Source organism: Nyctereutes procyonoides, unplaced genomic scaffold (genome assembly GCF_905146905.1).
Source record: "Nyctereutes procyonoides isolate TBG_1078 unplaced genomic scaffold, NYPRO_anot_genome, whole genome shotgun sequence".
In the NCBI taxonomy this organism is placed as follows: domain Eukaryota; kingdom Metazoa; phylum Chordata; class Mammalia; order Carnivora; family Canidae; genus Nyctereutes; species Nyctereutes procyonoides.
The window spans coordinates 15,841,644-15,854,858 of NW_026575120.1; the positions used below are offsets into that span (position 1 = coordinate 15,841,644).

The 13,215-nt window shown below is 33.5% G+C and overlaps 1 protein-coding gene across 1 annotated transcript in view; it reads right to left on the reverse strand.

Annotated features, from left to right (window-relative positions):
- Positions 1-13,215, reverse strand: part of LOC129516129 (disintegrin and metalloproteinase domain-containing protein 18-like) — a 164,913-nt gene that overhangs the window by 68,963 nt on the left and 82,735 nt on the right. Inside the window, exon 16 of the mRNA XM_055335467.1 lies at positions 6,540-6,729. Within this exon, the coding sequence (XP_055191442.1) occupies positions 6,540-6,729 (190 nt within the window). The remainder of the gene's footprint in view (positions 1-6,539; positions 6,730-13,215) is intronic.

Below are 13,215 nucleotides of genomic sequence, written 5' to 3' on the forward strand. Positions count from 1 at the left end.
TGCCCATGAAGAAGTCAAACTCTCCCTCTTTGCAGATGATGTATACTGTACATAGAAAACCCAAAAGACACAACTCCAAGACTGCTAGAAGTCATCCAGCAATTTGGCAGTGTGGCAGGATACAAAATCAATGCCCAGTAGTCAGTGTCATTTCTATACACTAACAGTGAGACTGAAGAAAGAGAGATTAAGGAGTCAATCCCGTTTACAATTACACCCAAACATAAAATGCCTAGGAATAAACCTAACCAAAGAGATAAAGGATCTATACCCTAAAAACTACAGAAGACTTCTAAAAGAAATCGAGAAAGACACAAAGAGATGGAAAAATATTCCATGCTCACGATTGGAAGAATTAAAATTGTGAAAATGTCAATGCTACCCAGGGCAATTTACACATTCAATGCAATCCCTATCAAACTACAATGGACTTTCTTCAGAGAGTTGGAACAAACCATCTCAAGATTTGTGTGGACTCAGAAAAGATCCCGAATAGCCAAGGGAATATTGAAAAAGAAAACCGTAGCGGGGGCATCACAATGCTGGATTTCAGGTTGTCCAACAAGCATGTGATCATCAAGACAGTGTGATACTGGCACAAAAACAGACACATAAATCAATTAAACAGAATAGAGAACCCAGAAATGGGCTCCTCTCAACTCTATGGTCAACTAATATGTGACAAAGCAGGAAAGACTATTCACTGGAAAAAAAAGACAGTGTCTTCAATAAATGGTTCTGGGAAAATTGGACAGCCATGTGCAGAAGAATGAAACTAGACCATTCTCTTACACCATACACAAAAATCAACTCAAAATGGATGAAAGATCTAAATGTGAGACAAGAATCCATCAAAATCCTAGAGGAGAACATAGGCAACACCCTTTTTGAACTTGGCCACAGCAACTTCTTGCAACACACATCTATGAAGGCAAGGGAAACAAAAGCAAAAATGAATTATTGGGACTTAATCAAAATCAAAAGCCTCTGCACAGCAAAAGAAACAGGCAACAAAACTAAAAGACAACCTAAAAAATGGGAGAAGATATCAGATAAAGGGCTAGTATCCAAGATCTATAAGGAACTTATTAAACTCAACAGCAAAGAAACAAAGAATCCAATCATGAAATGGACAAAAGACATGAACAGAAATTTCACCAAAGGAAATACAGACATGGCCAACAAGCACATGAGGAAATGCTCTGCATCTCTTGCCATCAGGGAAATACAAATCAAAACCACAATGAAATACCACCTCACACTAGTGAGAATGGGGAAAATTAACAAGACAGGAAACAACAAATGTTGGAGAGGACGTGGAGAAAGGGGAACCCTCTTGCACTTTTAGTGGGAATGTTAACTGGTACAGCCACTCTGGAAAACTGTGTGGAGGTTCCTCAAAGAGTTAAAAATAGAGCTACCCAAGACCCAGCAATTGCACTGCTGGGGGTTTACCCCAAAGATACAGATGTAGTGAAATGCCAGGACCCTGCACCCCGATGTTTATAGCAGCAATGTCCACAATAGCCAAACTGTGGGAGGAGCCTCGGTGTCCATCGAAAGATGAATGGATAAAGAAGATGTGGTTTATGTATACAATGGAATATTACTCAGCCATTAGAAATGACAAATACCCATCATTTGCCTCAATGTGGTTGGAACTGGAGGGAATTATGCTGAGTGAAGTAAGTCAATCGGAGAAGGACAAACATTATATGGTCTCATTCATTCGGGGAATATAAAAATTAGTGAAAGGGAATAAAGGGGAAAAGAGAGAAAATGAGTAGGAAACATCAGAGAGGGTGACAGAACATGAGAGACTCCTAACTCTGGGAAATGAACAAGGGGTAATAGAAAGGAAGGGGGGGGGGCTGGGGTGACTGGGTGATGGGCACTGAGGGAGGGCACTTGATGGGATGAGCACTGGGTGTTATGCTATATGTTTTTTTTAAAACATTGTTTTTTATTTTATTTTATTTTTATTTTTTTATTTATTTATGATAGTCACAGAGAGAGAGAGAGAGGCAGAGACATAGACAGAGGGAGAAGCAGGCTCCATGCACTGGGAGCCCAATGTGGGATTTGATCCCGGGTCTCCAGGATCGCGCCCTGGGCCAAAGGCAGGCACCAAACCACTGCGCCACCCAGGGATCCCTGTTTTGCTATATGTTGGCAAATTGAGCTCCAATAAAAAAATAAAAACAAAAACCAAAAAATACTAATGCAAAGGGATAAATGCAGCCTAATGTTTATATCAGCATTATCTACAATAGCCAATCTATGGAAATCACCCAAGTGTTCATCAACTGACGAATGAGTAAAGAATATGTAATATATATATATATATATATGTATATACACACACAATGGAATATTACTCAGCCATAAGAGAATTAACTCCTGTCATTTGCAACAATATAGATGAAGCTAAAAGTATTATGCTATGTGAAATAAGTCAGAGAAATATAAATACAATATGAATTTACTCATATGTGGAATTTAAGAAACAAAACAAATGAGTATACAGGAAAAAGGAGAGAGGCAAATCAAGGGAAAGATTCTTAACTATCGCAAACAAACTGATGGTTATCAGAGGGGAGGTGAGTTGGAGGATGGATTAAATAGGTAATGGGGATTAGTGCAGTTGTGATGAGCACCAGTCATTATATATAAGTGCTGAATCACTGAATTGTACACCTGAAACTAATATTACACGGCATGTTAACTAACTGGAATTTAAATAAAAACTTTTAAAAAACCCTAAAAACAAAAGCAAAACTAAAATAAAATGTGAAAAGTTAAAGAAGAGAATCTTAAAAGCAGGAAGACAGGAACAAATTATGTTCATCAAAAACCTCATTAGGCTATCAGTGATTTATCAGCAGAGATTTTTTTTTTTCAGCCCTGAAGAAGTGGCATGATATTCAAAGTGCTGAAAGGGGAAAAACAAAAACAAAAACAAAAAACAAATCTTCCCTCTAAGAATACTCTGACCAGCAAGATTATCATCCAGAAATGAAGAAATAGTAAGGAGTTTTCAAGAGAAGTAAAAGCTAAAGGAGTTTGTCATTATTGTCTTACAAGAAATGTTAAAGGGGCTTATTTAAGCTAAAAATAAATTACAGTAATTTAGTATAATAGCTGGAAAACATACAGAAGTAAAAATCACACTGCAAGAAATAAATATAATATAGGTAGTGATTAACAATTATAAAGCTACTATGAATGTTAAAAGATAAAAGTAGTAAAATTAACTAAGCAGCAATAATTAGTTAAGGGATACATATAATAAAAAGATGTAAAATGTGACATCAAAAACACATACATACAAAACACAAAAAGGGGAGAGCAAAAATTTAGTTTTAGTTCAAACTTAAGGTGCTATACATAAAAAGATATATATCAATCTTATGGTAACCACAAGACAAAAATTTATAGTAAACACACAAGAGAAAATGAGAAACATAAGCATAACACTTAAGTCATCAAAACACAAAGGGAGAAAATGAGAAAGAAAAGGAGACAAACCACAGTAACAGCCAGAAAACAATGAATGAAATAGATATAAGTACATATGCATCAATAATTACATTATATGTAAATTGTCTAAATACTTTAATCAAAAGACAGAGTGTCTGAATGGATAAAATAACAAATACAGCCAGTATCACAATGAGTGACGAAAAGCTGAGAGCTTTACCTCTAAGACCAACAGCAAGACAATTTTTAGTCAACATAGTATTGGAAGTCCTAGCTGCAACAATTAGACAACAAAAACAAATAAAAGACAAAGTGGAAAGGAAGAAATAAAACCACTATTTGCAGATGACATGATATTATATATAGAAAACCCTGGGGTACTGGGGTGGCTGAGTCAGTTAAGTATCTGACTCTTAATTTCTGCTCAAGTCATGATCTCAGGGTCATGGGATTAAGCTTCATGTCAGGCTCTACACTCAGTGCAGAGTCTGGCTGTCCCTTTCCTTCTGCTCCTCCTCTCATTTATGCTCTTTCTTTCTCCCTCTCTAAAATAAATAAATAAATATTTTTAAAAGGGAAAATCCTAAAGACTCCACCACAAAACTGTTAGAACTAGTGAAGAAATTCAGTAAAGTTGCAGGCTTAAAAAATCAAGGTAAAAAAAATCTGTTGCATTTCTACATGCTAATAAACTATCAAAAAAGCATTTTTTAAAAAAATCCCACTGACAATTACATCAAAAAGAATAAAATACCTAGGGATAAATTTAGCCAAGGAGGTGAAAGATCTGTACACTAAAAACTATAGGACATTGATGATTGAAATTGAAGAGGACACAAATAAATGGAATGGTATTCTGTGCTCATGCAGTGGAAGAATTACTATTGTTAAAATATCAATACTAATCAAAGCAATCTGCAGATTAAATTCAATGCCTATCAAATCTCCAAAGGCATTCATCACCAAAATGGAAAAAAAAATTCTAAAATTTGTATGGAATCACAGATGGCATTTAATTGACAAAAGAATCCTCAAAAATAATAAGCCTGGAGATACTACCTTTTTCTGGTTTCAAACTAGATTATGGAGCTATTGCAAATGATACAGTATAGTATAGGAATCAAAATAGGCATATAAACCAATGGAATAGAATAAGGAGCCTATGCATGTATGGTCACTTAATTTACAATGAAGGAGACAAGATATACAATAGGAATTAGTGTTTTCTAACGATGGTGTTGGGAAAACTGATAGCTACACACAAAAGAATAAAACTGGACCACCACCATCTTAACATGTACAAAGATTAACTAACAATATATTAATGACTTGAATGTAATATCTGAAACCATAAAATTCCTAGAAGGAAACATAGATGATAAACTCAACAATATCTTAAAGATTTTTATTTTTTGAATCTGATATCAAAGGCAAGAGAAACAAAAACAAAAAATAAATCAGACTACGTCAAACTAAAAAGCCTTCACACAGTAAAAGAAACCATGTACAAAATAAAAAGGCAACTTACTGTAAAAAGGTATTTCCAAATCGTATATATAATAAGGGGCTTAGATCCAAAATATGTAAAGAACTCACACAACTCAATAATAGAAAAACACAACCCAGATGTTCATCAATAAATGAATGGATAGGGATGCCTGGGTGGCTCAGTGGCTGAACTTCTGCCTTCGGCTCAGGGCATGATCCCTGGGTCCTGGGATTGAGTCCCACATCCGGTTCTCTGCAGGGAGACTGTTTCTCTCTCTGCCTGTGTCTCTGCCTCTCTCTCTGTCTCTCATGAATAAAGAAATAAATAATAAGTAATAAATAAATAAATATTTTAAAAAAATAGATGGATAAAGAATATGCGATATATATATATATCAACCACAAAAAAATAATGAAATCTTGATATTTGTGACAACATGGATGAAACTTAAGGATATTATGCAACTGAAATAAGTCAGGGAAAAACAAATGCTATTTCTCCTATATGTGGAATTTAAGAAAACAAAACAAAACAAAATCCAGACTTACAGTCACAGAGAACAGATTGGTGGTTGTCAGAGGGGAAGGGATTGGGTAGGACAAAAAAGATGAAAGAGATTAAAAAGTACAAGCATATAGGTTTAAATAAGTCATGAGGATATAATGCACAGTAGGAGGAATATAGCCAATAATGCATTAACTTTGTAGGTGATGGACTATAGACTTATTGTGGTGATCATCTCACAATATGTATAATGTCAATTATGTTGTACACCTGAAACTAATATAAGATTTAGGTCAAATATACCTCAATAAAAAATAATTAACATACAGTTTCATAAAATAAGAATTGATAATTGATTCACAATTTCAAGGTTTTGTTTTGTTTTTAATTCAGCAAGTAAGTTTGAATGTCCTTTATATGTGTAGTACACTGATTTACAATTGCTACTTTAATTCTCAGATGCCTTATATTTTCTGGAAGGTGTGCACTTGTATTTACAAATTAACTAACAGCCTCTGAATCATTGCTGTTCTCCCTTTAATGACTATATGAGCGCAAACACTCAAATGTATGTATATATGGATATGGATGTAAGCTTGTACATCACTGTAACCATACTTTCCTGATATAGACTTTTTGCTTGGTTCTTCCAAACTTCTCACACTTATACATAATGTATAAGTAATGATCATAAATATAAACAGATGGTTTAAGAAATATAAAACTCACATTTCTTTGTGAAGGAGGAAAAACTAAAAACTCAGAATTCTATGATTAGAATTTGTTAGCATTCAAAGATTGGATAAAAATATCACCTTCATTTAGTGGAATGTTGTGCTTAAAACACATACACATCTTCTCATACCAGGATTAATGACAGGTTATAACACCCAAAAAGCAAAGTTATTCCATAAATGAGGCCTAGTTTAATTATCTTTTCAATATTGTATGGGAAATAATGGTCACCACCAGGTTCAAATCCGTTCAGTGTAATTGTGATAGTCATCATGGAAAATAGTATTTGATTATTACATAATTTAACACAGCTAAATATAAATTTTGTTACCATTTGTGCACCACAAACAGTGCCATCAGCTACATAGGCATAATCTCTTCCATCTGATCTCACTGATAATCCAGTAGTCATAGATATGCACACATGCCCTTGAATATAAGAATAAACGGCAGATCGAACATCATTTTTATAAGTATTTTTATGTGGCCAAACACAAGCTAATTTTCCACAGAGAACATCCCTGAAATTAAAAACAAAATTCCTATTACTTTGTCTTTTAATGATTCCGATTTCCAAGTAAATATTATATTACATAAATGTTTGATATAACTTTTGGCAGAAAAAAAAGCCAAGGTAGCATTATCCTATGATGTATGACAACTGAATACAATCCAGTGGATTAGCACTGTAATCGAATTGAATACTGTACACTGAACTCAAATTTGCAGTCATAACTTCATATTTGAGAAATAAATTTTTTGTCTAGCCTGCAGTTGGCCTAGAACACTCATCATATTTTACCACACTCCGTGGGAAAATTCATCACCTGCTTCCACTTTGCTATAGCTTGGCCAGTCTGGTGATTTGTGGCTCAACATTTCCTGAGAATAGTTGATCGCATTTATTAACTCTATGTTTTGAGCCCCTTCTGTTAATGAACTTGAACTTTAGTCAGTACACTTCTGTAGTATACACACTCTTAATATTGATCTCAAGATTTTTCCAACATGCTGATACTTCCAGTAGTTCTGCACTTCTCTTCCGAGAATTAAGGAACCTTGAAATCTCCTTTATGCCACAAGCATACCAAACATTATCCCATAAACAGTTTATTTAGCCATTTATAGTCTATCATGGGATAGAATACTGGCTTCTTTAAGACTTATAGTATTCCTAGACTATATCTTGGCAAGTAATCTATATCACTTCCTGCTCTTGGATTTACTCAAATCTATAATTTTTCATTTTCAATGGAAACAACTATTTTTTAAGATTTTATTTATTTATTCATGAGAATACACAGAGAGGAGAGAGAGAGAGAGAGGCAGAGACACAGGCAGAGGGAGAAGCAGGCTCCATGCAGGGAGCCTGACGTGGGACTCGATCCTCGGTCTCCAGGATCACGCCCTGAGCTGTAGGCGGCGCTAAACCGCTGAGCCACCGGGGCTGCCCTAGAAACTATTCTTGACTATTGATATGTGCTTGTCAAGCACGCCATTATCATTTCTTCAAAAGTCTTCTCTTACAGCTAACAACGTATGATTGATTAAATCTTGTCTTTTGGACTATAAAGGTCTCCTTATCAGATCTCCCCTCATCACTATTCACTTTGTGATTTCAGACATGCTCTTTCAATCTATCAGTCTTCTTGCATAGAGGCATGTGGGAAATTCTGCATCCTCTACATGTCATACTTAATTGATAATAAATTCATGTGGTTGCAAAGTGGTGGATACTTAGTCCTACCCAACTAGACACTTTATGCAGCTGTTTATAATATTCATAAAGGAACAAAGCCTTTTTTTAAAAATATAAGCATGCTGAATGTAGTTCTTACCAAAGGATTTTATAATTTTTCCTGACCATGTATTTGGAGGTTAAGGAAAATCCTGCTTCTCTGTGGATCGCTTGACCCTATCTGAATGTTTTATATTCTCTTTCCATTCCCTTAGTTCTTGAATTTGTATTTAAAACTATTTTTAAGCCACCTTAAGTTATAATTAATAACTATAACACTATACATATTTAATGTAAACAATATTTGGGTATAAATAAACACACACTCATGAGTCTATCAGCACCACCAAGGACATAAACATATGCACCACTTCCCAAAATTTCCTTCTGCCTTTGTATAATAATTATAGTAGTAGTAGAAGTAGTAGTAGTAGTAGAAGTAGTAGTAGTAGTAGTAGTAGTAGTAGTAGTAGTAATGGTAATTTTATTAATATATTATTTAAAAATATTTAGTGTAAAGAACACTTAATATAACTACTACCATTTACCAAATTTTAAGTGTACAATATTTTTTTACTGTAGTAACTATATCATGTAGTAGATCTCCAGAATGTATTTGTCTTACTATGCTTTTCCAACTTTACTGAGGTATAATAGACAAATAAACTTGTAAGACATTTAAAATGTACAAACTGATGATTTGATATATGTATGTATATACTGTGAAAGGATTTCCCCCACTGACTTAACACATTTATCACTTTATTTATTTATCCTTCTCTGTGAGTATATGAGAACGTATAAGTTCTACTGTCTTAGCAAATTTCAATTATACAATTGAATGTTATCAACTATAGTCACCATATTATATATTAGATTCTTGGACGTTATTCATCTTAAAACTGAAAACTGGTACCTTCCTACTAACCAATCTCTATTTCTGTCAACTATTTTTCTACTCTCTTTATAGGAGTTTAATTTTTTTTAATTCCACATATAAATGATACTATTTAGTATTTGTCTTTCCTTGTTTGGCTCATTTCACTTAGCATACAGCTGGCCAGGTTCATCCATGTTGTCACAAATGACAGTATTTCCTTCTTTTTAAAGTTGAACAATGTTTCATTGTATACATAGCAAGCACTTTTCTGATCCATTTATCTATTGTTGAACATATAGATTTTTTCCATACCTTGGCTATTGTGAATAATGCTGTAATTAAATCTCTTCAAGATACTGGTTTTATTTCTTTTGGCTATATAGTTAGAAGTAACGTTGTTAGATCATATGGTGGTTCTATTTTCAATTTTCTGAGGAAACTCCAAACTATTTTTCTTAGTGGCTGTACCAGCTTATATCCCCATGAACACCGTATGAGGGCTCCCTTTTCTCCACATCTTTGCAAGCATTTGCTATTGATTGCCTTTTTATAATAGCCATCCAAACAGATGTGATTTGATATCTTGTTGCAGTTTTGATATGCATTTCCTTGATGATTAGTGATGCTGAATACATTCTCATGTACTTGGCCATGCACATATCTATTCTTGGAAAAAGGTCTATTTTGTGTCCTTTGTCCATTAAAATAGTTTTTCTTTCTATTGAGTTGGAAGATTTCTTGCTTATTTTATCAGATACTTGGTTTGCAAAGATGTTTTCCATTTCATAGTTTGCATTTTCATTTTGTGGATGATTTCATTTGCTAAGGTGAAGCTTTTTAGTGCTGTGCTCCTACTTGTGTAATCTTCTTTTGCTGCCTTTGCTTTCAGTGACAGTAAAAAATCATTGCAAAGACCCCTCAAAGAAGTTATCAAGTGTTTTTTTCCTCCAGGAGTTTTACAGTTTTATATCTTACATTCAATTCTTTTTTCTACTTTACTTGATTTTTGTGTATGATGTGAGATAGAGGTCAGGTTTTATTTTTTCCCTGTATCAATCCCATTTTCCCAATGTGATTTATTGAACAGACTATAATTTCCCTATTGTATAATCTTGGTCCTTTTGTTGAAAATTAATCAATTGGGGCAGCCCAGGTGGCTCAGCGGTTTAGTGCTGCCTTCAGCCCAGGGCAGGATCCTGGAGACCTGGGATCAAGTCCCATGTCGGGCTCCCTATGTGGAGCCTGCTTCTCCCTCTGCCTGTCTCTCTGCCTCTCTCTTTCTCTGTTTCTCTCATGAATAAATAAATAAAATCTTTTTTAAAAAAGAAAATTAATTAATTGGATATACATGCATTTATTTTAGGCTGTCTACTCTGTTCCATTAATATGTGTTGGTTTTTATGCCAATATCATACTGTTTTGATGACTATAGTTTTTTTATTGCTTAGATTTTTGATATAGTTTGAAATCAGAAAGTGTGATACTTTGTCATTCTTTTTCAATACTGCTCTGGCTCTTGGAAGTCTTTTGTGGTTTCACATAATTTTACAACTTTTTCTATTTCTGTAAAAAATGACATTGAAATTTTGATAGGGATTGCATTGAATCTGTAGATAGCTTTGGGTAGTATAGATATTTTAATAATATTCATACTTCCAATCTATCAGCAGAGAGTATCTTTACATTTATTGTATTATTCAATTTATTTCATCGATTTTTAATAATTTTTAATATATATGTATATAAACTATATAAATATGTATATATAAAATCTTTCACTTCTTTGGATAAATTCATTTCTAAGTATTTTATTCTTTGTGATGTTATTATAAATGGGATTATTAACTTCTCTTTCCAATAATTCATTAGTGTATAGAAATGCAACTAATGTTTGTATATAGAAATGGTATTCTAAAATTTTACTGAATTTATTAGCTCTAACATTTTTGTGGTTTCTCGTATGTAAGTGTGTCCCACATGTAAGATTGTATCATCTACAACAGACAATTTTACTTCTTTTTTTCTTATTTGGATACCTTTTATTTCTTTCTGCCTAATAATACTTGTAGTATTATTTTGAATAGAAGTTAATGAGAGAATTCATCCTTGTCTTGTTCTTGGTCTCAGAGAAGAAATTTTGAGCTGTCACCATTAAGTATGATCTTAGATGTGGGCTTGTCCTATATAACCTTTATTATGTTGAGGTACAATCTTTCTACACAAATATGTTTATATAGTAAAAGGATATTGAATTTTGTCAAATCCTTTTTCTGCACCTATTGAGATAATCTTATGATTTTTGTACTTTATTTTGTTAATGTGATGTATCACAGTGATTGATTTGTGGAGGGTGAACCATCCCTGCATCACTGGGATAAATGTTACTTGGTCATGATGTATGATCCTTTTAATATAGTATTTTATTTTATTTTATTTTATAATTTTTATTCTTAGAGAGAAAAAGAGCAAGAGGGGAGGGGCAGAGGGAGAAGAACAGAGAGAATCTTGAGCAGACTCCATGCTCAGTGTAAGACTCACAACCCTGAGATCATTACCTGGGATGAAATCAAGAAATGGGTGCTCAACCAACTGAGCCACTGAGGCACCACCCTTTTAATTTAATTTAATTTAATTTAATTTAATTTAATTTAATTTAATTTTAAAAATTAGTTTTCTATTATTTTGTTGGGGATTTTTTTCATCTATGTTCATCAGGGATATTGGCCTATTATTTATCTTCTTATAATATCCTTGCCCAGCTTTGTTATTAGAGCAATACTAGCTTTGTAAAATGACTTCAGAAGTGTTTTTTTTTCCCCTCTTCTGATTTTTACAAGTTTTTGACAAGGATTGGTATTCTTTCAATGCTCAGGAGAACTCACCAATGGAGCCACTGGAGTCTAGAATTTTGTTTTTGAGGAGATTTTTGATTAATGATTCAATCTCTTTTGTTTTAGTCTGTTAAGGTTTTTTTATTTGTTCATGATTCAGCTGGTAGATTGTACATGTCTAGGTTGCTTATCCATTTCTTCTACCTTGCCCAATTTGGGGGCATATACCTGTCTATAGTTATTCTCCTTTTTGTTCCTGTGATGTCAGTTATAATGTCTTCTCCTTCATTTCTAATTTTAGCTATTTGAGTCATACTTCTTTTTTCTTAGTAGGTCTAGCTAGTGGTTTGTCAGTTTTATTTACATTTTCAAAACATCAACTTTCAATATTTTCTATTGACTTTTTAGTCTCATTTCTTTCCATTCTATGCTATTTTCTTTCTTCTACTCAAGTTATGTATAGGTTATTCTACTTTTTCTAGCATTTGAGGTGTAGATTAGGTTCTTATGTCAGATATTTCTCTATTTAATGTAGACATTACAACTTCCTTTTTATAACTGCTTTGCTACATCAAACACTCTAGTATGTTGTTTATCCATTTTCGTTTTTTCAAAGTATTTTTCAACTTCTCTTCTTATTTCTTCTATGACCCCTTGGTTGTTCCATAGCATGCTGCCTATTCTCCACAAATTTTAATTTTCCAATTTTCTTCTTGTAATTGATTTCTAGTTTCATACATTTGTGTTTAGAATAGATGTTTGATATTGTTTTCATTTTCCTAAATTTATTGACATTTTTTTTTGTTGTTGTGGCTTAACATATGCTTTCTTGCAGAAAGTGGGTGTGTACTTAATAAGAATCTACTCTGCTCATGCTGGATGGAATGTTCTATAAATATCTGTTAAGTCCATTAGGTTCAATATTTAGTTTAAGATTGATGTTTCCATACTGATTTTCTGTCTGGATTATCTATCTATTGTTAAAATGGGGTATTGAAGTTCCCTACCATTATTGTATTGTATGTATCTCCCTTCAATCTCTTGACAGTTGCTTTATATACTTTGGTGCTTCTAAATTTTGTACATAAATATTTACTAATGTTACATTGTCTTGGTGAATTGATCCCTTTATCATTATATAATGACTTGTCTCTTGTTATAGTTTTTGGCTTAAAGTCTTTTTGTCTGATACAAGTTTAGCTATCTGTGCTTTTTTCTCTTGTTTTTGTTTTGTTTTTATTTGCATTTTGCATAGATTACCTTTTTCCAATGTTCACTTTCACTTTATGCATTGTAAAACTGAAGTGAGTCTCTTGTAGGCAACATATTGCTGGGTCTTGTTATTTTTTAAAGATTTTATTTATTTGAGAGAGAGAGAGAGAGAGAGAGAGAGCAACAGGGGTAGGGGTAGAGGGAAAAGCACACTCCCTGCTGAGTAGGGAACCCCACTGTAGGTTCTATCCTAGGACCCTGGGATCATGACCTAAGCTGAAGGCAGATGCTTAACCAACTGAGCTACCCAGCCACCCCTATTAGGTCTTGTTTTATTATCCACTCA